Below are 27,776 nucleotides of genomic sequence, written 5' to 3' on the forward strand. Positions count from 1 at the left end.
CGCCGTTAATTTTCATTTTTTGCATACAGGGTCCTTTTTATGTTCTTTAAAGTTTCGTATCAAAGTTTGTGCGTAGAATCGAATCAATTTTGCCTCTTCTTTTTCGAAAGTATCAAGGTATTTCTCTCCTCCATTGGTAGTGTCCTGATCTTCGTTCTGATTCTCAAAATTATTAAACAATCGTTTAAAATTTTACACACGTAATTTTGATGATTTTCGACAAAATTATCTTGTAAAATTCGGGCAAAAATCGAGCACGGAGATTCACCCTAAACCCGAGATTCAAAACAACTGCCGTACCTATATTTACTCCATTGGGCTAGACGATGGTAGAATATTTTAAGAGTGTAAAGTATATCGTCGAACATAAATTTAATTTGCATTGGGGCCACGACTGTCAATTGCGTTTCATCGAAAATTCGAATGTCAAACCTTCAGAATAGTGGAACTTGACGAGTTATATCATCACTCGGTAACAAAATCGTTTTCCATCAGGTAATTTTGAAGTATTTAGTAGTTATTTTGTTCAAGAAAAAAATTTGTGCTTATATATAGTTGAAATAAAATACATTTCCTTTCCAGGACATTTGCAATCCCAAACCAACGATGGCTGCCAAAGGGTTTTGGTCATTTATTCCAACAGTCAAAGCCCAGGAAGAAGAAATTGTTGACCCACAAGCCGTTCTGAGGGTATGCATGAAATAACTTGAGTCCTAGACGGACGGATAATCTAAAATAAAACAATTTTAAGGAAAAATGTGCTGAAGGAGGTACAGCGACCCGGCTTTATGAAAAATATCAGGCTTGCAACGATCGTGTCAACAGCCGTAGCCAAACAGCGGAAACATGTGTAGAAGAGCTATTCGACTATTTGCACGAGCTGGACCATTGCGTTACAAAGACCCTATTCTCAAAGCTTAAATGAGCGATTGGTCTTCTATTGTAGTGTTGAATTTGGTTTTGTCTTTAAAACGGTAGGCTTTACATGAAATATGCTCTGATAAGGTTTATTACATTCTGAACAACCGTAATCAATAAACCATTCAACAAATTTGTTGTTTCTATTGGTGCTGCGGCAATTTCAGAATAAGAAAACCTGTTATTGTTTTGTTTTCGATACGAAAAATTCGTGCGTATAAAATCCGAACGTATATAGGTAATCGTCATCTTGCATATTTGCTGTTTGACAATCAATTGTGGAGTCCAATGGATCGATACTCTAAATTTTTAGCGCTATATCAAATGAGAGGTATACTAAAATTACAATGTGATATTTACACCTGAAGAAATTCGAACGCTTTATGTATTTTATTCGAGATTGTATTTATAACTGTCGGTATAATCCGAGAATTTGTGAACATTTTCGTCATAATATATGAAGATTTGATTATTACGTGGTCATTTCGACGTACACAACTATGTGCTAGATCGTGTTAGATCGTCGACAAGAAACACAAATAAAAACAAAATTCTGAATGTGTTATAACTTGGTTAAGAATAGACGGTATTGCTGAAACCGAATGCGAACGAATATAAACTTTTGTAGAACGCCAAAATGGCGATAGACTAATCGCCTATGGCATGCACTGGTTGCGAAAATAAGCAAAGGTACATATATCGTACAGTAGGTATATTTGTACGTACATGGTTTTTGAAAACCCATGTATAATACGTAAAACTTACGCTCCGCTGCCTACCTGCAAAACCTCGAAGCAGACGCAACACACTCGAACGGGTTTGTTGATGCCAAACTTAATAATCGGTACATCGTTATTCGAACAGCGGCTACACAAAATCCGCCCACAATGGCGACTGTTAAGAGTATGTTTATAAAATATATTAGTGATTGTCACTATAGAGTGGGATGGAAAAAAGGTTGTACTTTTCTTTTATTCTACATTTCGATAAGAAGAAATTAGATAGAAATTACTATTCGCAATTTTGATTCACAAATTCTAATTACATTGGTCATTTGGACCGAAATGTAAAATAAAGTTGGTTAGCAATGAAATGATGTTATGATATCTCAAAATCCGAAAGTACTCACCAGTGATGTTTCCGCATTGTGAGAGTAAATTTGGTTCCACACTCTTGGCAGAGCTCCGAGGTTGCCCATGGCGATTCTTGAGGCAGTTCATCTAGCAACCGATGGAGCAGCTGATTGGTAGCAAGTTTATAATTAAAAATGGTCAACCCCTCTTTGTTCTCAGCTCCAAGGCAAGCACCGTTTTTAACCAAAATTCTGCATAACTGAGCTTGCCCTCTCATATAGGCTAGCAGAAGGGACGTGTTACCTTGCAAATCCGGAGCATTAATAGGATATTTGGGCATGCACTCGAGAAACAGTTCTAAAATGCTGGCAGCAGTGTTGTCCTTCCCACTGCGACAAAGCTCGTGCAAGGGATTTCTCCCTTTCAAGTTAACAGCTTCTGCATTCAGCTCGGATTCAGTAAGAAGCTCACGTACCACGGATATATGACCCTCACGGACGGCAATGTGCAGTGCATTGTTACCATCGCCATCAACGGCATCGAAATCAGCACCGTTTTGGAGTAAAGCTGACACAGCGGCCACTGTACCTCGTTCTGAGGCAATGTGCAGGGCTGTTTTTTGTGTCGCATCCCGATCATTTAGTCGAGCTCCCGCTAAAATAAGATTTCGAATTAACATCTCTTTTTCTGAAGCAGCGGCCAAATGCAACGGTGGCGTTTGATTGACATCGTGTACTCTGGAGTTGACGTCCACGTGTATCGAAAGCAGAAACAAGACAGACTCCAGATCGTCTTTCATTATAGCCAAATGCAAAAAATTTCGGCCTCTTTGGTCCATTTGTTCAGCGGCGTTTGGAAGTCGCTCCAAGATGTTCTGTGCGGCTTTATTGTTTCTTACTTGCAAAGCCGCTGCAAAAGGTGTGTTACCCGATTTATCGCGAATTTTTAAATCGATTCCTGGGTGGCACAATAAAATGCCGATTATTTCTTCGTGTTGATTTTCTATTGCAACATGCAATGGCGTTTTGAGGTCGCAATCAACAGCATTCACATTAGCTCCGTGATCAATTAGAGTGTGAAGAACGTTCCGCAGCCCCCACTGACAACATAAATGCAAAGGAGAAGCTTTATCTTTCGCTTCATCGCCACCTTGGCCTTGTGGTCCTGGTTGCCTCGGTGAATCCAAATCGCAACCACTTCTGATAAGAAACTGTGCAGCCTGTTCTTTGTTCTCATCGATAGCACGATGCAAGAGGCTTTGTAGGCAACCTTCTGGACCTGTCCCCCAACAGTCAGTATCAACACCATGCCGAACAAGTACAGAAGCGATGTCAAACTGCTCCGATTCCAATGCCGACCAGAGGGGACAATCTCCTTTATTATCTGGCGAACTCAATGAGACGCCGCGAGTGCATAATGCATCAACTACATCCACCAAACGACAATGGATAGCGAGCTGAAGGGGAGATTCTTGATCTGCAGTCAATGCATTCATATCTGCCCCTTGGTTGAGTAAAAAAACTGCCGTGTCTGAATCCTCTTTTAAAATTGCTTGGTGTAATAAGGTCATATCTTGTCCATTCCTAGCATTCACGTCTGCACCACCCTTTATCAGCAGAGGTACTAATTCATTGTAACCGAGAGCAAGAGCCAGACTCAATGGTGAGTCACCAAGAGCATTTTTCAAGTTGAAATCAATAGCTTCGAATGACTCTGCGGATGCATTTTTGTGTTCAATGAATGCCATTATAACCTCCACACTGTTCGACTCTACTGCATAATGTAGAGCAGTTTTGAGTTCTGCAACCCCCGATTGGAGGTTTGGTGAAGCTCCTTTCTCTAGAAGCGCACTAATTAAGTTGGATAGTCCATTCATAGCCGCTACATGCAGCGGAGTCAGACCCGCTTTGTTAATATGGTTTAAGTTTGCATAGTCTGCCAAAAAGACAGCAGCGTCCTCAAATTTGTGTTTGGATAGAGAATGAAGTAGACTGTCTCCAGTTTCCGAATTTACTGTATTAGGTCTCGCTCCTTTCTCCAACAATCGCCGTGCTAGATCGAATGGTGGACCATCCGTATGAGGAGGCATCAGGGCAAACTGCAAGGCACATTTTTCATCCAACGTGCAAATGTTAGTATCTACATTCAATACACCATCACTGAGCAGCTCGTCGATCATATCGATATTCTGAGAAGTGATGGCAATGTGAAGAGGTGTGCTGTTGGAACATGGAAGTCTGTATAAAAACTGAATGTGATACTCATTTATACTCACTATCCCTTCATATTCTGCATATTTGGATCAGCACGCCATTTTAGTAGTTGTCTACCAACACTCAGCATATCCCGGAATGTTTCCGAATCAGTACTTTTTTCCGCGTACGTGCAAACCAAATGCAGTGCAGTATCCGATGTATCACGCGTTATCATATCAACGTTACAGCCTTTGTCAAGCAGAAACTGAGCTGCAAAGCCGTCTCCTCGTCTAACCGAATCCACCAGAAGCGTGCAACCCTTTCGAAGCAGCATATGTTAACAAAAAAAACTTTTTTTGGTATCATTCAATCAGCTAAACTTACATCCGAAGTAAAGGCATTTATGTCGGCCCCTCCGGTTTCAAGTAGGGTCTGCGCTATAGCTGTGCTTCGGCCCATCAGAGCTAGTCCCAATGGTAGTTGACCTTGTGGAGACAAACTATTCACAATCTCAGTTAGCTGAAAATCAGAAAAAATTTCTTAGTGGGATGCATGAAATAATTCACAAAAACTCTGTAATAACGACAAATACTACAAGGTATACATCCCTAGGGGTTGTATTAAATAGTGACGTAGGACAAATATAAATATTGATTTTCACTCTTGTTTAACATATTTCACTACGCCTGTTATACACCGTGTATCGAACTGGGCTGCACTTGCTATCTTGTTAAGAACACGAATGAAGTTGAATTTTCTAAACGCAGTCTTTTGTATCGAGTTGAGTTTAGATTTTTTCAATGAAGGCGTGGCCACGCAGTCTCGAGAAACGAAACAAAATACCTTAGATACTACTGAGTGATTTACATAAGTACCAGAAGAAAGTTTGTGCTTTCCTGATGCGAAATTTACAATGATTTTTAGATTAAATATTTTGCTTTATTGATAGTGGACCGATAACGGTGTTCGAGAACAACTGAACCGGAAAATTACTCAATTCAGCAGTGAAAATTCTTGAAATGAGGATTATATATAGCTGCGATAAACTGTTTATAGGTAATACTACCGTTTATCTTCGGCCTGGTCGTTATTGTAAAAATTATTATTGAGAAATACATGAACATTTCACACTAGTAGTACACACTTAACTGCGTAATGTTTTTTCGGTAAAGTAAAATACCGAATTACCTGAAAACATTTTAGTTTACCGTTGTTCAGTAAGAAAATTACTGAGAAATCGGAAACCGTAATTGTTTACCGGAATACCGTAAATTTTTTTACCGAAAAAAATCCGTAAAACCGAAAATTTCCGAGTTCAGTAAACTAAAATACCGAATCTCGGAATCCTGCCATCATTTAACCGAGATTTCGTCGAACAAAAAAACTCTTACCGAGATTCCGAAAAACTGAACTTTCAAAATAACGAGTGCTTCACTAACAGTTTTTTTCGTGTTTCGGTGTAGAAATAAAAGGAGCACGTTTTGCGTCTGATTATTATTATGGAGAAATCTGCAAAGTTCAGATTAACTAAAATATTGAGTGAGTATTAGAGTGGCCATTTTTGTAACATCATGCGATTTCGATGAGCGCCGGGCGGAAAAAGTTTCCTTTTTACTCGAAGAATAAGCCATAAAAATTTGAAGTTGATCCGAGTTCATTTAATGGACCCACAAAACGCTTATATTTAGAAAAAATAGATTCTCATAAGAACGGCTGTTTTTTATCTCTTTTTGAAGTTGTTTGCCTTTGTTTCTACAATAGTTGTATATTTTGCGTCGAAATACTCTCTAATTATTAAACCATATCATTAGGGACATTCACATATTACGTAACGCTAAATTTTAGCAATTTTGAATACCTCCGAATGGGGGCTTCGCATGGGGGCCTCGCGCAATGAAACTCTTCGTTGAACATCCCCTTTTTCTGAGTACGTTACGTAATAAATAAATAACCTCTTATATTCGTTAGAGAATTTGAAGCTGCCATTCAGTGTTTGCCTCAATCGTACTTCATTGCAGCAATTGCGTGAAGTGAACCGTCACAATCGGATTGGTGAAGCAAAATTATTAAGAAGTTTTTGTATGGATTTAATGTTAGTATTATTATTCTATGAAACAGTTCAGCACTAGTGATCTAAATTCACTAGGATGGTGAATTTTATCAAACATAGTCGGTAGGTCTCATGTTGATCGCATTGTAATTTTTTTGACTTACGATGGAACAGCAGTTTTTGGGCGCGCTTAAAATTGATTTGAGCTCCGGCAAAAAAATCAAGAAGTTCATAATACGCTAGTGGGTTGGAATATTTCGGAAAAGTTTCGAAAACTTACTAATAGTTCTTGTTCTCGTCATATCTATGAACTTTTATACAAAATATAGGGTAATCGCTCCATTGTTTATCTCAACAGCTAGGTGCACTTATATTCATTTTATTTCTCTCATTTGTCCAATTTACCGTCAAATTTTTACAAATTTTGAAAGTATAACTATTTGCTTTTCGATTCTGTCGAGTGGTTGAAAGTTTTACGTTGAAAATATAGTAAAATTTGACGATGAATTGATAAAAAGGGCGTGATGAGGTGAATATAGGTACTGAGATAAATATAGGAGCGATTACACTATTACAGGGCAAAAGCATCGTATAAACACCTTTCTGCAACCGTTTTACAAGAGCATCAAACGAAATCAACTCATCCACAGCCAATCAATTCATTCACAGCTTCAATGATCCAGAAGTACGTTCAAAATTGGTCGATGAAGATTGCAATCAAATCAAGCAATTTTATGCAATCAAGTTCGCGGCGATTATCAAGAGCTCTTGGAGTTAGCATTCACATTTCTTGGTTGTGAAGCGACCCTTTTTCACTTATCACACGCAAAATTCATGACAAAAACATTTAATGCCTGAAAATATATTTGCTTTGATCATTGATCATAAATTGCATTCGAGGCATGTCCCTTTTTATAGTCTAACTTCACATTCAGGTGTTTTTCGGATGTACGAATGCTATCCAATGTATTAATCAAGTTATGAGTTTTCTACGTGATTCTAAGCTATAGGTTATTTTAAACTTAAATTAGGATAATAATATTACTGTTTTATAAAAATACATATGTATTTAAATACATTTATCGAGAGATATATGTTAAAAAAAGGAAAAAATTCAGTACAGTTTTCATGTACACTGAAAATAAATCGCACGCTAATCCCTAATGCTCTATACATATGAATGTCAATAAACTAACCTAATCATTCTATTATGTCGACCCATATCGATTTTTATTGAAATCCACGGTATTTTAACGTGTTTTGGCACTTGACGTGGATAAGCGTTAAAATCTGAGTATAAAATACTTAGTTTTGGTATGCATGACATGGCAAACCAAAGTGTAAGACACTTGATTTTGTGCTGTGAACTGAATCGCAAGTGTATTCCACGTAGATATGAAATGTAATGTAAAAGTATAAATGTAAAAGTAAGTGGAATCCACTTAGCTGTAACGTGTCGATTTTTTACAGTGTAAATCGATTTCTAAAATATAAGCGCTTTGTTTGTCCATTGAATAAACTCTGATCAACTTCAAACTTTCGTGGCTTATTGTAGAGGTCAAAAGGAAATTTTTTCAGCCCGGCGCTCATTAAGATCGTTAGTTTCAAAAACGGCCGTATAAAATATGGCCACTCTAGTGAGTATACACTATTTTTTCTCAAATCTCGTTTTTTTTGCTGCAAAGAATATTTGAAGAAAATGAATAATTCTTTCTCCAATCAATTTTTTAGGTTACCAACTCGCTCGCAGGATGGAAGTTGCAATTTATTTTACCGCACTCGGTGATAAAATCTAAGTGTGTAGTTCTCATAACTCTTATCTTCAAGCAATAATAGTTCTGAAAAGAACTAAATTTTCAAATCAAAATGTGTGCCACAGAACGCTGATGATCGCACCACCGGTAGCATGAAATATTTTGCTTGACGGCACATAATAAATTTGAGAGCAAATTTACTCTGCCCTCCAGTAGTTGTGCTAGAAAAATACCCTGCAGCATACGATGTTGCTATCGTATGCAAAATAAAAGTAAGGTGTTCCGCAGTGCCTGAATATTGACTCGTACGCAGCTCTCGTTTCCTAATGCCGCGAACCTTTAACAGCCATACTCCACTCGCTACCGTGTGACGAATAAGAATGAAGCTGAATTTTCTACACGCAGTCTTTTGTATCGAGTTGAGTGTAGATTTTTGCGTTGAAGGCGTGGCCACACATTCTCGAGAAAGAGAAACGAAACAAAACACTTTGTTGAGTCAGCATATGTAGGCAGTGGAATTTATTCCGTCCATGTTATTGTTATCCGTGCTCGGGATGCAAGGCAATAGCGAGGGATATGTATGGGAAAGCTTGATCTTTTCACCTATTTACACCATTAAGCAGTAAAGCAACAATGTTAAACATTATATCAAACAATTGTCACACACTTTATTTATCCACCGACACATAAATGACTAAGACGCATTAAGTCGTTCGCTTGCTATAATCGTTTGAAATCTGACGCAACGTTTGCCTATTTTATTTTTAATTTTACAAAATGTAATCTAGTATAGATAGCAATGACGTAGTCCTACGTCAAAATTGGAAGGAGAGGTATATCTCCTCTCTTTGACTACGCCTATGCTTTGAAATGTTTTGAAAACTACAACAATTCACAAATTATCGCGAGATGGTAAAATAAAAGACAATTACCGTACAGTGTCCATTCACCGTGAGGGTTCCATTCATCGCTCACTTTTCACTTGGAAGTTATATTTTTCCATAGCAAAAAAACAATTTTAGAAAAATATTTTCACCGATACTTTAGCAGCGCTTTGCTGAAGGATATTTTTCGTGAAGTGTGTTTTGTTATGGAAAAAATGACTTCCAAGTGAAAAGCGAGTGATGAACGGAATTCTCACGCACTGTACGGTACAATTCCGTGAAAAAGTTTTTTGATGATTTGATTTTTCAGAGTGTACGACCACCAGAAAACAGAACACCAAATCTCAGATGATGATTCGTATACTTTCGTTGCACAGCAATACTCACCACTGCATGAGAGCGTCATGCAACCACATTGGCTAAACAAAAAAAAACTTATTTTAGAATCTCAATTAAGCCATACGAGGGTGTTATTGGCCGCGATTAGCGTTGAGTAATCTTTGATTGGTGGCACCCATTCCTAGTATCGATACCTGCCAGATCGAACCATAAATTATATCAGTCATTGCTTAATTAACAAACGTCACTAATGATTCAATTTGAAAGTTGATGAATTACAATGACTAAAACTCGTGAACGAAGGTTTTTTTTTAGGAGTCATCCTAATGTTAATGATTCACTTTCCAGAATCATTATCCTTCTTTTAAATGTTTCCTAAATTGAATTTGAACTGACAAAAAAAGCAAGATTAGTTAGGTGTGTTTAATTTTGATATAGCAAAAGGTAGCCAGACAAAGACTGCTCAGCTGATCAATGGATACTTCCGCAAGGGTAGACTGCGCTAGAGTGGACCGTGAATATACGGCAAGCTCCATAATTTTTGTTTTTCACTTTACATATTCCATTTTCTCTCAACTGGTTTTCTCGCGTAATGCGGTTTTATTCGCTTTATGCATCTTGTTTCTTGTTATGTGTATATGTTTGCGATGCCTCATAGCGTGGAGTAAGCCGTCATTGCAACTTTCAGTTCCGAGTGTTGTTTCCTCTTACTTGACCGGACCGGCTTGTAGGCAGTCGTACGCGTTTCAGTGCGAACCAAACGTCCGACGTGATAACAACAACGAAAGTATATAAAAAAAACGTCTGTGCAAGAGCCGACGTCGCGACTAGAGCTACGACCAAATCCTTCCTCGAAAATTGATTCTCCGACCACTCACTCAGGGCAGGACGGCTCTCACACCCACGTGTTCTTAATAAACGCTTCCATCTGTGGCAGTCGTGAGCCGACGATGAGTTTTGCTAATAAAGTGCGGGATCGCTGTTAATGTTGCGTTCAGTTCAGTTCAGTTCAACACAATGCAACCAATGCCGTTATAATTAATCTCGATCGCATCTCGATTAGTTCATCGTACTAACCCAGCATTACTCGACACGGAAAATTGCAACGATTCAGATTGTTTTATGTTGTAGTGCAGTGATACAATAAAGCTGATAAACTGTACAAATTTGCAGGTAGAGATTTTTCATAGAAATACGGACAATAACAAAATAGAACGCGGAGGTGCATCGTCCAAAGAAAGTCGACCTCGAAACAAAGTTCGTAGAGGAAAGTTTTCACAAACGGTTGGCTGAATACCCAACAAACGGACGGGATGACGGCTCAAGAGAAAGCCACTGTTTTGGGTGTAGTGTAATAAAAATCGTTAATCAAGCAAACGACGACAAAAGAAGAAGAAGCAAAAGTCACGCCAAAGTGCTCGGCTTTATACATATGTGCTGTTGAATGTCGATAGACAAAATTTTAAATGCTGCGATTTTAAATTAACTGTTTACGTGATAGCGTTTCGTGTGTGGAAGAAAATAATGACTTAAATATGGACTTGCTAAATTGCTTATGAAAAACGTGTGTGTGAGCGAAACGTTGCTAATTAAAAACCTTCTCATCTGTTCTTATGAAGGCGCGAGTTCTTGAGGGACCCCGGGAGATTTTTTTTATGAGTAGCATCCACCACTTGTCGGTAACTAACGGGAACAAAACCGGGAAAGTGAGATTGGCAGTGGCGGATCTGCCGTCTCGTGGTTGAGTGCAACGGGCTGATTCGTTTCGCACAATTCTTTGCCTGTCTAGCTGAAATATTTGCAATGGAAAAGCAAACTGTTGTACTAACCACAGCGCTTCTTCTGCTTGTTATAGGTAATTATTAAAATTTTCCTGGAACAGACAAACCAGTTGGGAGGTCCAAGAGAGAAAGAGTGTTGAAACAATTCGGGTTCTGAAAACCAAGAAAAGAACTCAAGAAACAGTTTAGCAGTTTATGATTTTGTCACGATTTTGTAAATAAATGTTAATTAACAATACGCCTCAATAGGATTTCGAACTTTTTTAATTCTGCACATCTCAGCAAATGCCATTTGACTCAACCACAACCAATCGCGTTATCGTGGAATAGTATATACCTAAATTGCGGTTAATCTAGTTTTCTATTTATCAATGATTATAAATTCAGCAAAGAACAGATAATGTGGCATAAAATAGATGTGTTTGTTCGCTTGTTTTTCTCTCCTCTATCAGTTCAGTTCAATGGCCTAAAAGTCCACTCCGTATCTGTAACACACCCGGAACTGGTAATATTGCCAACGAAAGATTAGCGGCTTTTGTTTTCTACCTTGTTTCGAATAGAACTACGATACGAAGCTATTTTTGCTTTGCAAGAAAAATATTTGACGTAATATGATACCAATGTGCTGTAACTATTGTTTTATGTTGTTATTGATAAAAAGTTAATCGTTAAAGTATGCTAAACTATGCTGCTTAACCCTCTAGTGCCCAATTTATTATTTAATTTTATTGTAATTATTTTTCAGACGGACCTCGGTAAAATCACTATGAATCTTTATTAACATTTTTCAAGTATTTGTTGAAGCTTTTTAGAGGTTCAACTGAAGCGTGTCTAAAGGCGGCTCTGGGCACTAGAGGGTTGAATGGGTTTAATGGGATTTTGAAAACTGAGGCGATAAAAATTAAGGCAGGTTGAAACGGTTTAACGGTGAAATATTGTTATAACTTTGCTCCCTTGAAAACTTTTTAGGAGATTGATTTTTCGATTTAAGCTTTTACGTCTATAAAAAAATCAAATACCGTTTAAGCAATATTCGGAATCGCTTGCTACTGTCTACATTTTTAATTTCACATTTTAATATTTATTGCAAACGAATATTTTTTGGCAAACTACACTGATTTATTGGTTAGATTTACGTTGAATATTTGTCTTGAAGATAACATTGGTCGACAAAACGAAAAAAATGCGTTCCAAAAGCTCAAACCGGGAAAAAATGAATGAATTTTGGTGCCCCCAGCCATTACCAAAACGCGTCAACTTACGTGAGAGTGTCGTATAGAAATTGGTCGCCGAGTTCGTCGCTTTAAGGTTATGTTTACGAGAAAACTCATTTATGTCTCTGAAAAAACGGTAATTGCTAAGGACACCAAAATTCACAAGAATCATTGAATAGCTATAATCTTTCATTTTTTTCGGTTTGAGCTTCTGGAGTGCACCTGTGTTAACCAGTGCTCTGGTTGAGAAAAAAGAAATATCTGTTGCCCACAAGCTCAAAATAGCTGCCCGGAAAAGATTATAGCTTTGTAACCACTCCTGTGAATTTCGGTGCCCTTAGTTTGGTTAGAAGTGCGTCGAAAAGCCACACAGTAATTGCTTGCCGGGTTCGTCGCTTCTATGTTGGCTTACGAGAAAATTTATTTAAGTCACTGAAAGGGGCTAGCGGCATCAAAATTCATAGGAATTGTTATAGAGCTATATTTTTTTCAGTTTGAGCTCTAGGGTAAAACTTGTGTATTAATATAATATTAATAACAATTTAGATGTTTTCGTTTCACTATTGATTACAACGCCAATGCAAAAGTTCTTCCCATTGTCTCAGTTACAGGGTAACAATAGAAAAGTGTATACAAGTTTTTTGGCTGATATTATTTCATTATTGATAGCATTAGGGAAATTTTTATATGACGTGAAAATGTGAGGTTAGGGTAATAGAATAAATTAACCAGTTTCGAATTGGCCCCCTTTTGCACGAATGCACAAGCTCAAACGTTCCTCGAAGTTATGCGCTATGGGCCGCAGCTCCTTCGATGTTAAATTGTCCCATTCTCGCTTCAACGCTTATTTCAGGGACTCCAAAGTATGGTGACGTTTTTAAGGAGTGTGTTTAATCACTCCAAACACTGGGTTGTAATAATCAAGTAGACTTATATTGGGTTCCTGGTCACTGTGGAATAGATGGGATCGAAAGAGCCGATGAACTGGCAAGACTTGGATCGTCTCATCAGTTCATAGGACCAGAACTCTTCTGTGGTCTATCCGCTTGTTCCCTTAGAATGGGACTAAAAGCATGGGGAACTCTGAAAGTGGAATCCAACTGGACAAACACCTTCATCGGTAGGCAGTCGAAGCGTTTCTCCACACCGAACGTCTCTATGACTCGTAAAATACTGGATCTTTCAAAAAAATATCTAAGCACGTATACTGGTTTAATAACAGCACATTGTCCGAGCCGTTATCATTTGAAGGTTATGAAAAAACTTCAAGATGATACATGTCGAGTATGTGGCATGGAAAAAGAAGACTCGGAACATCTGTTATGCCGATGTCCGGCAATTTTTATCAAAAGATATAAGTTCTTCGAGAGGAGTCTACTGGAACCCTCTAAAATCTTGAGAACAAATCCCAGTACGGTTGTGCGCTTCATAAAAAGTACAATACCGCACTGGACTAATGCTATTGGCCAGACTGTAACGACCACTTCCAATAGTGATACGTTATCCTGACTTAGCAAGATTAAAATTGGTCGCAGTGACGAAAATACCCAACACGGAGAAAAATGGTGACGTTTTGTACAAACCCTGGCCTCTAAAATCGACCATACATTGTATTCCATTGGATTCAGATCCGGAGAGAAGGGTGGCCCTCCTTGAGAAGTGATGACATCTGGAAAACTGGCACTATACCACTCTTGTGGTGTCCTTGCATTATACGTTGGTGCCGAGTCCTGCTGAAATGTCTAATTATCATCCGCGAAGTGCTGCTGAGCCCAGGAAAGTACTACTGCATCTAATATGTCACGGCAATATACTTCTTCGTTTTTTTTGACCCCTTGTTCAATGAAACCAACGGTGTCATTCCATTGGTGCAAATTCCACCCCAAACCACAACTAAACGTAGATTTTGGCGTCGTTCAATAATGGACCTGGAGCTTGTGTTGACCAACTCCTGTCATTTTGATGGTTATGTGCTTGTTCAACAATGAACAGCTTTTCATCTGTGAAGATATTTTTTCCATCCAGGACCAGTGGCCCGACACTGAAGTAAGCGACATCTTTGAAGGCGTACTTTTTTGTTTTCTTCCGTGAGCAATTGACATTTTCATAACTTGTAGGCCTTGAATCCAAGATCCTTTTTTACGATTAGCCGAACCGTCTCTCGATTGATGCCTATCTCATCCCAAGTAACAATTCTATAGCTACTTGGTTTTCTAACGATTTTATCACAGCATTGAATATTACCAACGGTTTTATGGCGGTTAAACCCGTTGCCAAAAATAGCAAGTCGTAATGAACACTGATAGCTGTCAATAAAACTCTCATAAAACTTACACTAAAACCGGTAAGAGTCAATGCGATTTTGCTTTATTATTGGTTTTATTATTACTATCTATTGCCCCATTAAACCACTCCAGCTTGCTGTCATACAACATAGAAACCAGTTTTAATGCGGTCATTCATAATCTAAAAAACTACTCGTTGGCTATGATAAATATCTTATAAAATTGTGATAAGTGCCCAGTTTGAACCTGTCAAACTTGTAAACAAATATATGCAGGCAATGATATACATACAGGTGAGACAAAAGCGGCATAGTTGGTTTAGTGTGATGCAGAATTCTGTCACAGTCTCCGTAAGATGTGTGTAAAATGCTTTAGAGCAGCAAGATGCAGCGCATTTGTGAACATTGATTTTAATCATTGATGGGTAGTTCAAATCCCTCTCTAATACTCCGATATAACTTCACACATGATAAATGATGCGCATGAAACATCTGTCATCTGCGTTCCATCACAGAAACCTTTTATAGTGTTGCGTAACAACATAACAATCCTCATCCCATCACCACCACCTTTGTCTACTTCTTTGTTTTCGTCTTCTTCTACATAAGTAAACAAATATTATTTGATAAAAAATAAAAAAAGTTGGCATGCTGTAGCGCATTTGCAGGATAGTAGATAAACCTATGTTTAATTTTTAAAACTTTGAAAATTTTATGTCGATATATCAAAATATCTTAAATCAAAACTGTTGATCAGATTTTACATAATGTTTAAAAATAATGGTCAATAGCTTAACCCGATCCCGGCGGAGAGAAATCAGTTTTTACCTCAAAAAATAAACTTCAAACTCTTATTACTCATCAACTATGAACATAATCAACACAAACTGTATTGCAAATTATAGATCAATCTGTACCTTACTGAATAATTTCATTGGGAAAATTCTTAAGTATAATTGTTGAACTTGAATCAAAGTTTGAATGTCACTCGTCGGGAAAGGGTTTATCTTATACTCTAAGTTTTTTTGAAACAGCTAAAATTTTCACGTATCAGCAAAATAATTATCTTTTCTCCGTACATCTTGAACGTCGTAGTATACTTAAAGAATTAATTTGGGGTACAATATATGCAGCATGTCTTGTGTAGGTTAAATGTCGTTTCTATTTTTAAAAATATCAACTATTACAACTTCTTGAGAACATTTTTGTAAATTTTTTTAGAGCTTTGAGTAATAGGGAGAAAGTTGGATAGATTTCAAGTGCGGCTTGTCACGCGCCATAAGCTAAACTTGAAACTCGATATGATGTTTTGCATAAAATGGCTTTGGCGAGTTACAGCCGGTTTTCTTCAATTTTTTATAAATGTTTGTTATTAACGTCTTCGGTTGTAATTGATACAACTTTTTGCTATCGAACCTTTTTGCTCGAGAAAATAAACAGTTTGTTTTTTTTTTTCAAAGTGTGTAGCAATTTTCCTATGCATTGAAATTGTAATTTTCCAATAGTACAGCTATTCGACTACAGCTGTACTATTAAAAAATTACAATTTCAATGCATAGGAAAATTGCTACACACTTTGAAAAAAAAAAAACCAAACTGCTTATTTTCTCGAGCAAAAAGGTTTATAATCCCCATTATTTTCTTGACTTTTTCATAGTCTATCCTCAATGAACTACAACAGGTACTGCCTTATTCCATCACTCGACAACCTAATTTTAATGGTAATGCCATGACATTACAGAACTTATTGGACATGTAACTATAAAATAACGTTCATAATCAACCGACAGTGGTTTGGCTAACTTAAGATTTCATTTACATGCTTGATATCTTTGATACTAAGTCTTTCTTACATCTCAAAATTGCCTTCCGCCTTTTATTACGTTTTTGGCGGTTTTGTCGATGCTCCTGCATCAGAACCTATAGCCATGTGCTAATTTAACACGTGTGTCGAATATTTGTTAAGACTCAGTTAGCTTTGATTTTCTTACGACTGGCTTCATACCTGACGAGAGGAGGTGAGTGGAGGACTAAAAGCAAAGGTAACTTGTAGTCAGAACAGGAGTGTTTGCGTTGCTAACCACAAAAAATAACAAACTTTAGTGTACCTCAGCTTCAGAGTTTGCTTGGGAGAAAGGCAATTTGAGTAACTTTCGTTTGTCGTGCGCGTGACTGAAAGACAAGCAAACTATATATATTCCGATTCAATTCAACAAAGTATGTATCGTTGCATCTTTCGTGCACCTTTCTATTTAGATCAAAGCTCGTTGATTCCTCATTATCGTCGGTGTGATGTCAGATTTTTCATAAAAATAAAGTTGTTTAGGCCCCAGGGATTTACCTAATTTTTCTCTAATAATATAGGCATCCAACCTTTGCCGCAGTTTACAACATATATATCATTGAACTAGGCTTATTGCGGCTACGATTGATACCAACTAATTACCAACCGCGCCATATTGATATTTTTTAACCTTTTTATGATCTTGAAACGAAAATCGATTCGTCGTCTGACTAACAAATAAATTAAACATCCAAAGTTGATTTTGATCTATCTCTGTATTGAAGAACACGGGTAGATTTTTTTTCTGAAAAACTGAGTGAAACAATCCAATTCATTTTTGCTAACAATGAGATCATTTTTGTAAGCCCGTACTATTTTAATGGCGCATGAATTTTAAGCGCCTATGTTCTCAAAATGCACGACGAAATTTCATGCGCATATGCTTGAGAGCAACAAAACCTGCCAAAAACCTCTCTTTATTCCTTATCTTTCTACAATATCACCATCAAATAAAATCGATTGCACGATGATAACCAACACAGATGAAACATTTCTCCCGCGACGAGAGATTATCTTATAAAAAAGTGGTGTGCTGTTCTGGTGTGTGTGCAGGAACGGCACAACAAATCAACTCATTACGGTTGTTGTCAAGCAATGAAAAGTTGAATTGGACTTATTGTGGCAAGTAACAGAGCGCAATAATGAAACCAAACTTATTGCGCTCTTAAAGAGGTAATTCCAGCTGCTTATAGTATGCGGTACTCTTTCCATGTGGTTTTAAAGCAGTTTTATTGCCATTCTTATGATTGCTTCGATAAGCTTGGCAAGGGCAGGCTACCTGGCTGTAAAGCAAACTTATAGCGGTTATCAGAAGGTTCTGATAGTATTTCTAGTTTTAAAAGCAGTTTTGCGAAATTGGTCATGAAAACCGCTAAAAGAATGCAATACGACTTAAATTGTTACTTGGGATTGGCAATTTTCCGCATATAGACCCTGGAATTCCGTTCTACTCTTTTTTTGATAATTTTCGGTTTGCAGAAGTGTTGACAGTGCGTTTTCTTCCTCTTCCTGGACGGTCAGCCTCATTATCAAGGTCTCTGAATCGCTTGATTGCACGAGAAACTAAAGAACAATCAATGCCAAGCTCCCGTGTAATCTGATGCAAGGTGATAATAGCTAAACGATTACTTGACATTATCAAACGGAATAATAAGTAGCGACTAGAACACAAAAACTAACTTCTCACACGCTTAAGTACACATACAACAATAATAAATCAAGAGCAATTGCTAATACGTTTTGATATTTGTACAGGAGCGGACGAAAGTTTGTATACACTTATTTTTTGTCACCCTGTATTTGAAAAGCACAAAAACTCACAAACAATGTCACTGAAGTTCAAAAACTAATAATAGAGTGTTGAATATGATAAGATATAAACATGAATCCTGCTTTCAATATCGCCGATATCGCGAAAAAGCGATTGCTAAAATTAGTCAGAGGCTTCAGTGTTTCGGTTGAACAAAACGGATCACCGTTTGTAGTACTTCCCTAGGCTCAGCAGCATTAAAAAGCACTCGTAAGAAAGGTGCAGCAAAAAAACAAGGTTTATAATAAAGCAAAACAAATGTAGAGCGAGCTTTTTATATCAATGTTTTACCAACAAGACAAAGCGAAATCGACATGAAGAACGTAGGGATAGACTTTTTCATTGGTTATCTGCAAATGTAAACCGGATGAAAATTCATTTTCTAATGCTCATCTTGCCTAAAACAAATCTCGCTTGGTTTGTATCTGTAGAAAAGTTAGGTTATACATTGCGGTAATTGAAAACCGTGCTCCCATATCAGAAAAAATATATTTTAAATCCTTTTCTAACATAATTGCCAGCTTGCACAAAAAAAATGGATTTTCGTGGCCATTTAAACGGATTTGTTTTTTAAATAGTAAGGCTGATACAAATTTCGAATTTTGTTATGTCCAAGGTAATCTGAGTTAGAAAGGGGAAGGTGGGGAGGGGGTTATTTGCCCTTTAATTCTTCCGCCTCCCGCGAGGTCTTTTGACAAACCCCACGCCACACTCTGGTTGACCACGTGGTTTAGGAACGACCCCTAAGGTGTAATTAAAAATAGAAAAATTTATGATGAAAATAGGAAATAAAGAAAATAATAAGCTAAACGAATTAATGCCTTAAATGCCAAATGGTTGGAAATAATATAATGTATGTCTTTTTTGTACGCTGTATTTACAAAAACTGTTTATAAAATTCAACTTATCTAATATGCAATTAAAGTTATAGTAAGTAGCGGCTGGTTCTGAGAACATTTAAATCTGTGACGCGACGATGAAAATGAATTTTCAGATTCACTTAAAGTGGATTTAGGTAATTCAGCGTTTCTCAACCTTTTTTGTCCGTATATCCCTTGACGATATTTCCAAAATCAATTTTTCCCCAGGCTTAGAATGTTCTCGCAGAGTGGGAGAAAGCAGTGGTAGATCATGTTGTGGTAGTCTAGTTCAGGTTTCAAATTGAACTATAGTTTGTTTGATTGCTAGAGCAAGTTTGGACAACAAATGAAGTACAGTTAAACCTGTTTTGTGAGGGATAGGGACCGCACAAAATAAATCGCACAAAAAAAAATCATTTGAAACTTCACGTGCAGCTATAAAACAAAGTTTACACAACATCATTGAAAAATCCTTTTTTTTTATGCGGTGGATAGGGACCGCATAAAAAAATTCTCAGTTAAACATAACTCGAAAGTTGATGATTTTGATTTAGGATGCCTATGAGAACAATTTTAAAACATCTGATTTATAAACGTAAGTTTTTTGAACATACTCATCTTTCCTACCACTATCCTTCGCAGGCTAGCAATACGTGACTTTTCCCACGTAAAACTGGCTCAAATAGTAATTTTTCGACGCAACATTTATGTAATGCGTTGAAATTCATTCCAAGGATCGGAAAAACTAAATGGCTGTAAATCTTGTCGGATGTGGTCCTTTTTCATATACCGCACAAAAAAATCTCACAAATAAAACAGGTTTGACTGTATTAGAGAAAAATTGCTTTGTCCGCATTACTGATTTTTTTTTGCGTACCCCCTGAAGACTTACGCGTACCTCTAGGGGTACGCGTACCCCAGGTTGAGAACCGCTGATCTAGTTCATTTTCCAAGATATATTTCACACTTTTTATGTTTCTAAGTATAATTCATCTAGAATAAACTTCAATGTTTGATTTAGTTAACGACAAAAACCATGTTTATCGCACATTTCAGAGAAAAAATAGCAGTTTAGTTCTCAAAAAACATTTGATTTCACATTTGTTGCTTTCTAAAAGGTTCTTTTTCTCTCCAATTCGACGTTTTTAAGACACTATTGATTACGAAATTTTCTCAGTTTTCCAACGGAACCAACAGAATTGAGCTAGCAATCACACTTCTTGTGCTAGACTTCGTTAAAGGCAAACACAACCAAAAACTGAAAAAGTGAATAACTCTGCAGTAGTTAAATTTTGGCCATATACGTAGAAGGATCTTTTTTATCAAATAGGGTCTTCTATCATCTCTTAAGAGATTTTAAGTGAGCTTCCTAACACCCTGTATAATATAAAAGAGATAAGTTAAAAATTCAATCGAACGAAATTGTATTTTTTTAATTTAATGTTTCGACGATGGTTGAAACAAAATTCGGCAGTTTTTAAGAGCTTAGGGTTAAGGAATAAAATATTACTTAGGTCACACTTGATGGCATGGTAAACAATATGCCATATAAGAAATGAATATTTCAATTAGAAATTACGCGAGTCTGGTCCAAAATTGTTCTACACGTCTTTCGACATCTTAATGAAGAACGTCTACTTGAACGCAATTAAATGTGGATACGTTCGCATTCAATTGTAACCCAGTTCAGGAAGGCATCCCATCTATTTTATTGCAACGATTGTTCAACTTAGAGCCATCCAAACAGAGTTGGTTATAATAACCTAGTGCAAAAGGCTGCCGCTACTATACTGGACCAGTAACGTTTCCATCACATCATCCTTACATAGTGTGTTGTTACAATTGAGTATTATCAACACTTCCGGAAGGCGCTTATTTTCGATGACTCTTGGTACAAACAGCGACATATATTTGTAATCATTGCTACTGTGACGAATGGAGTGTGAAACATAATAGGGGTATTCATGTAAACAACTACCTAGCCGTAAAAATGTTCAACTCCATTGACGTGTAATAGAAGTTACGGTTGGGTATTTGTGCACGAGCGCTACGTGAATACCCCTAATGTATTTATGTGCGTCATAAACTTGTGTAACACGTGTTTTATGTCTGAGTAAAACCACAGAAAGCGCCGGCTCTAAGCTTTATTTTGGATAGTACACATTGTTCAAATCACGATATTATAATCAAAAATTATCAGTTTCGCTTTCCCAACCCATGGACATTTTAGAGAAATTTTTTAGTTAATTAAACCACTGGGCACTGACACAATCGACAGACATTGTCTCAATAAGAGCAAATTTGTGCATGTATATATAAGTATGTAAGTGGGTTAAGCAAAACGATTAAGTAAGTCGAACAAACGCTGGGGTTTCTAGTTCATGTTCAGATCAAATAATAATAAATTAAATTTTATGCCAAAATCTTTAGTTACATTAAAGTTTGCCTGATTCATTGGAATTTTCTTAACTATTATTAAAATTAAAATTAATAACTACTTTCTACAAAAATCATCCTCGACTGCTACGATAAGCTCTGTTAATAGTCAATAAGTTAACAATCAACCCCTAAATGCGCAATGTTGTTTCAAAACAACACTACAAAAAACGTTTTAAAATATACGTATTTCAGTATTTTTTAAGATATATAATTCATTAGAACAGATCTCTAGACTCTAACGAAGAAAACTTAACAGCTGGAAGTACTGTATTTGAATGTTTTGTTTTTATTTTTGCTGTCAAAATCTCGGACACGAAAAAAAAAACATCAAACAAATCTTAACAATTCCGATTTATGGTTGGTAGCACAAAATAATAAGTTGATAATTTATCATAGAATATTCAAGTTACATACAAACTAGAAATGGTTTGAAAACCCGAAACCCGACCCGTACCCGATTTTTTTTAGGTTGAAACCCGAACCCGATACTTTTTTTTTCGATCAAACCCGAACCCGAAAGTTTTATTTTTGTGAAACCCGAACCCGACCCCCATCACCCTTCGCTTAAAAATCAAATGAAATGAACCTGATACTAAAAATTTCAATTGATTGATAAATTTTTATATGTTTTTTTTTTTGCCAGAAAAAGCAATGTGTTTTTTGTCAGAAAAACAAATCCTACAAAGTTGATACGATGCGACTTTTGAGTACTGTTTTACAAATATTAAACAAAATGATTATGATAATTTAAAAAAAAAAATAAACCACCTCCTGTGTAAGTACATGAATATAATGCAGCATAGAAAGCAGTATTGTAAAAAAAACACTTTCTCGTCTGGGCAAAATAATATAAGTGAAACTGTGAAAAATTCGTCTCATGTTACCAAAATTTCATAGAAATCCTTTGATATTTTATAGCGGAAAAAAATTAACAAGCGACATTTGTTAATTTCAAGGGCGAAAAAACAAGCGCCATTCGCATATTCTGCTGACCTGCTTCAAGATATTCTAGTCCGATCACAACACGGTGGTTTTCGTAGCGAAGGACATCAATGAGCGTCTTCCACTAGTTCAATCCCATGTTCCAAGTTCAATGCTCAATCTACTTCCGCGGTAGACAGGTTCTTACCCTTAAAATTGCACCATTGCATATACCTAAGTGAATTGGAGCCATGCGCCTTTCACTTTTTGTTGTTTTTTTCACATTGAGTGGGTCATGGCGACAGTTTTATTCACTGCTGCTGTGATAAGCACGGCGATGACTTCGCTTCAGATGCCGCACGGGAAGCTCTTCGACAGAAATATCAATTTATAATCGAACTTTCACCATTTCGATTCAACTTTCTGTGTTGTTTTTAAATGGCCCGGATATATTTTAAAAGCTATCGTCTCGTCTGTGAAATTTTAAATACATTGGACAGATTTTATTAAATTAATTGATCGTGGATATTTCTGAAAGAATTCTTTCAGTGTAACGCCTGATGCTCATTGTAGAAACACCAGACACAGCATACATTTAGAGCAGGAAGCAAAAGAACAATCGATTGGTGCCTTTTAAAAACAGAACCCGTTCGCATGCCACAACCTTGCTTGGGGCATTGAACTTGAACCCAGCATGCAAGCTTACTGGACGACACAGAGCTTCATCAAATATAGGCTAGATCCTTATTGGGTGGAGGTATCTGTTCGTTGTATCGAAACCCTTTTCATAACTGTTTGTAGCGTTTGATTGAGATTTTTTTTCGACCAAGAAACAAATTTCTCATACTTCTCTAAAAATAGACCACTAAAACGCTAGTAAGTGGGGCGTTGCCGTGTCTGAAACAAACGCAAAATTTCAGCGTTATTATGTATGCAGCTCCCAAATTAGATTTTCTGTAACCACTATGACCTATATCAACAGAGAATATTATTGCGCGTGGAATTAGATTGGGACAAAAAGTAAGGTACATCAACTGTTTCCTAGCTCAGGTTAAAAACGAACAATGTGTGCATAGGACCTGCATTGTTTTTGGATAGAAAAAAAACTAACATTCTTAAATTCGCACAATTAATTTTCCACATCATTCGAAGAATTTCTTCACCAAGGTTTTAAAGCGATTGAAGTACACTGCAGTTTATGAGTAGTTCAGAATATGAGATAACCTAGATTCGAAATAAACAGTAAAAGTTTCTGAGATATGAGCACTATTTCTAAAGCGACTCCGCCGCTTTGGCAGACATGAGTTTGTTTTTATCAGCCAGCATAAATGAATGAATCATGCTTAGATGTCTAGAAGTCTACCAGTTGTGGAGATTGTTTCGGCGGGGGTGTTAGACAGCACACTACACTGCATTGCATGTTGCCTCCACTATACGACGAATGAATGAATGAACAAATTCAACCCGAGTGGGGAAAACGCGTGACGTGGTCCGAGACACATTTTTTGTCTTCAAAGTTCGTTTCGATTGCGTTTAAATCTGCAATGATTATTCATGTACGATGGGTAGACATATCTAAATAAACGTGGTGCGAATCTTTTTCGGGATGATATGAAGCCAGGGTATCAATCGAGACGTCTTAGTAAAAAAAATAAGAAACAGGCAATCAAAGAGCCAGTGCAAAGTAAACATAATGTTTCTTTTTGTTGCATTTTCACAGAAATCAACACTGCCCTTGGTATAAAATGCTTCCGGTGTACAGTAGCACCACCAAATCGGTACGCCAATAACACAAAAACTCAGCTGTGTTCCAGATTCGATCACTCCAACTACTACACAGTTGATTGTCCTTGGTCAACGATGTGCGTGAAGAGGGTCTTTAAGCTCCAGCTGCTTAAAGCAGAACAGGAAACTGTGAGCCGTGACTGTGCTCAACAGAAAAATACTGAGCAGGTTTGTAAAAATAACCCAACCCAAACTCATATTTTCGGTTAGTGAGGCCATAAAAAAATAAGCTGAGTTTTACAGACATGAGTATTGAGATTTGGTTTTCCGGATTTCAGATCTACAAAAACGGCAACTGGACCAAGGAACATCACATAGAGGAACCTTATCAGGAAGGATGTCAAACGATAGACGATTCCACGTATTGCTTTTGTCGGGGTTCCCTGTGTAACTCGGCCACGAAAGTCGAAAAGAACAGCTACCACACGGATGCTATGGCTGTTATTTTCGTATTTAACGTGATGAAATATATACGTAATATCGACTATTGACGCAATAGGAGCCTTAAAGGCAAAAGTTATAATAAGCCATTAGCTTTTAGTTTAGTTAGCTGTTTTGGAATTTATTTACCTTCATTAATAATTAGTTGATAGGCCAAAAACATATTCAGAAAAAAAAATAAACGCTTATTTCTTATGCATTCGTTGCAAAAGAAGACAGGTTTTTCCATGCTCTAGGGTATAAAGTGTTAAATTATATTGAATTACGGTGGCCTCTCTCGTTCCTGCCGTTAAGTTATTGTTATTAGATTTTGCTAATGTATTTCGTCTTATATGTTGTGATATTTGACTGTAGAATTATTATACAAAATGTTTACAATGTTTATAATAATTATCCGAAAGCCTGATGAATATTTCTGCAATAAATATATTAAACAAAAGCTCAGGAATCGATCGGAACATTTATATCCATACGCATGTATGAGTAACATAACTGTTCAGTTAATTAATCAAGTACAAAAATAATTCTTAAAGGCTTTTGCAAAGCTTGAAATAAAAAAAATTTCGAACTCGAATGGATCGAAATACTACGTTTGTTGAGGCTATTATTAGAGAATACTAGATAATAACTCTTATAATATTTCCCTGCCAAGTTTGATGTTTAGCTATTTCAGTTTTCCCTTTCTCGCTTGAAACGCATAGTTCAAAATTTCAGTACTTTTAAAACTTTTACTCGCATCGAAATAATATATTTCAAATGAACAAACATTTTCTAATGTAAGTATATGCGTAGATTCAATGTTCTGCCGAATCTCGGTATTGAAATTGAGAAATTACATTTTTTTTTCAGAACTAAAAAATCTCCTCTTTTGCGCTAAAGAGTCGTTCAAAACAGAATCGCGTCTCGGTTAAATTTATTTTCTTGAATATTTTTCAGTTTTCCCTGATATTCCTTGATTTCCCTGATAAAATCCCTGACATCCCCTGATTTTCCAAAAAATCCTTGATTTTTTTTCGCAATTGATGCTTTCGGCAATGTTGCAAAGGCACTCAATGAGGAAAAACTATAATTTCGGTCCAAAACCTGGCTTATAAAAACTAAGCATTTTTCCAGGTATGCCTATCCGTACGCGTGTAATTGTCTATCACTGTTCCGAACAAACTAGATCAATGTTTTTCACAATGACTCAACTAATCTGAGCATTCTAGATGAATAATTTGTTGTTGAACTTTTATCATAGAGCAAACCAGTTGAAAACGCGATTTTCTGATTTACTTTGAAAAACATCGTTGATGTGCTGACTATCAAACAAAGTTGTATTTTTTAATATTTTTTTTTCTGAAAAAATAATTATTTTTACCAACATATCTAAATTTTGTTGAATTTTTTTTCAATTTTGGAATTGTAATACATCTGTTGTAGATGCAAACATGCATATTGTGTACTCGCCAACATATCAAGAAAGCCGGAAGTGGTAAAGACAAAAATTGCATAATTAATCAAAATTGCTTTTTCTTATAAAAATATATCTTTGAAGTTGGTTTATACTGATTACCTACCAGAAACTTTACGCACATTTTCCAACAATTATTTACAATAGTTTGTGTGCAAGTGCTTATTTTAAACTTTGTGAATGTTTCAAAACAATATATACTTCACGATTCCTACGCGCGTTTGCAATAAACAATGATTGATTACAAAATAAATTCAAATCTACTCACCGTTCCATCGTTCTCTACCAGACACAAGAAAACTACATCCTCGCGTAGTAAGCGGACCGCAGCATGTAGAGGATGTTTGGTTTTACTTTTCAGCATCTTATACAGCAGCGGTCCAGACATATGTTCGAAATCTTGGGGCGTTAGGTCTTCCCAGTGGGTAGAAATCAGCCCGGAACAATACTCAAGCAAGTTTGCGGCACCGACCTCCTCAGCCACACAATAAAATCTTACGCAGGAACGAACGGAAACCGAAGAAACCAATGCGCGCTCACACAGACCCATCAGGCCTGGTAGCTTGAATCGATGCGACGTCTTGAGCAAATCTAATGCAAGGGAGTCATGCTGTAAATCTACTACATCAGTATAGATCCACCGGAGCAAAGCATAACCGACATCGGCGTCCAGATCGGTCCAATCTAGAATTGAAGAAATCACCTATTACACTTACACTAATACCAATAAGAATTATTTGTTACCTAGTTCAGATTGATTGATTATTACTTCTTCACGCCACTCCTCACTGCGTGCGTTTAAAACAAATTTATGTGCCGGCATAATTTTGTCCTTTAGCTTGACAGAAATATCCGAGTAGGTCGTACGTCCATATAAAGTTGCTACCGTCATCACAAGTCTTGATACGAAACTGCTAAATTCGCCCAGATCGTGATCATCGCTGGAAGCTGCAGCCTTGCTGTATTTTCTTTCCAGCTCAGCATAGTTTCTCTGCAACTTGGTGTACTCTTCTTTGAGGAGTTTGAGGTGCTTCTCCAGTTTGACGGAGTCGTTACTGGCTGCTGAAAGAACATCTTTGTTGAATGTACACATCACTATCAACTGTGGAAAATGTTGCACAGTTTGGAAAGGTGGAAGAGATAAGTGATATCACCAATATATTTAGCATTCGCTCAATGGCTTGATTAGACAAAAGCTGAATGCTTGCGAAAGGAAATTGACTTATACTGTTATAGAAACTTTAAAACCAAACAGTTTGAATGTTGTTAGATACATGAATACCATGTACTGAATGTTTTGTGTTCATGTAAAGCTAAAATCTGATACTCACCCATACTTTCGACGATTTTCTTTCGCTGGTTCTTCAAGAAACGTATTTTTATCAAGTCAATTACGGTACATAACTTTCTTCCTTTGAATTTAACTTCCTATTAATAATTACTTGTGCTTTTACACTGATATAAACACTTCCGATAGTACGTTTTTTGTGATTACTGTCAAAATTCAATTGACATTGGATGTCGACTTGTCTCATTGCCAATTCAGCCGGGACACAAACATGAATGTCGACATATTGTGCAACAGGTGCTTTTCATGCAAGTTTGGTTTCTATTTGCGCTTGCGTGAAAGTCTTTGACAAAATATGAATTAAATACAGTCAGGTTTTTTTTTTTTTACGCGGGATACGTACCTCGTAAAAAAAACGCGTTATTCGAAAATTTGCGTAAAAAA

General features: G+C 36.8%; 3 protein-coding genes across 4 annotated transcripts; 2 read left to right on the forward strand and 1 right to left on the reverse strand.

Annotated features, from left to right (window-relative positions):
• The first annotated feature begins 343 nt into the window (after positions 1-343).
• LOC129728104 (cytochrome b-c1 complex subunit 6, mitochondrial) lies at positions 344-1,054 on the forward strand. Its single transcript, XM_055686494.1, has 3 exons — positions 344-495; positions 583-690; positions 752-1,054. Exons 2-3 carry the CDS (start codon positions 607-609, stop codon positions 923-925), a joined length of 258 nt encoding a protein of 85 aa, XP_055542469.1. The 5' UTR covers positions 344-495; positions 583-606; the 3' UTR covers positions 926-1,054.
• A 244-nt stretch (positions 1,055-1,298) lies between these two features.
• LOC129728102 (rabankyrin-5) lies at positions 1,299-27,547 on the reverse strand. Of its 2 annotated transcripts, none has more exons than XM_055686492.1 (7): positions 27,376-27,547; positions 26,789-27,103; positions 26,313-26,728; positions 4,571-4,705; positions 4,267-4,505; positions 2,048-4,210; positions 1,299-1,812 (listed from the first exon to the last, which is right to left on the reverse strand). In XM_055686492.1, the coding sequence occupies exons 1-7, from the start codon at positions 27,377-27,379 to the stop codon at positions 1,680-1,682; spliced, it is 3,405 nt and encodes a 1,134-aa protein (XP_055542467.1). In that variant the 5' UTR covers positions 27,380-27,547; the 3' UTR covers positions 1,299-1,679. The 2 variants fall into 2 exon arrangements, with proteins under 2 accessions (XP_055542467.1, XP_055542466.1); XM_055686491.1 differs by having other exon boundaries at positions 26,789-27,106.
• On the forward strand, positions 9,931-24,960 carry LOC129728103 (uncharacterized). Its single transcript, XM_055686493.1, has 3 exons — positions 9,931-11,068; positions 24,086-24,318; positions 24,429-24,960. Exons 1-3 carry the CDS (start codon positions 11,017-11,019, stop codon positions 24,639-24,641), a joined length of 498 nt encoding a protein of 165 aa, XP_055542468.1. The 5' UTR covers positions 9,931-11,016; the 3' UTR covers positions 24,642-24,960.
• Positions 27,548-27,776: the final 229 nt, after the last annotated feature.

Source organism: Wyeomyia smithii, chromosome 3, assembly GCF_029784165.1.
Source record: "Wyeomyia smithii strain HCP4-BCI-WySm-NY-G18 chromosome 3, ASM2978416v1, whole genome shotgun sequence".
NCBI classification, from domain to species: domain Eukaryota; kingdom Metazoa; phylum Arthropoda; class Insecta; order Diptera; family Culicidae; genus Wyeomyia; species Wyeomyia smithii.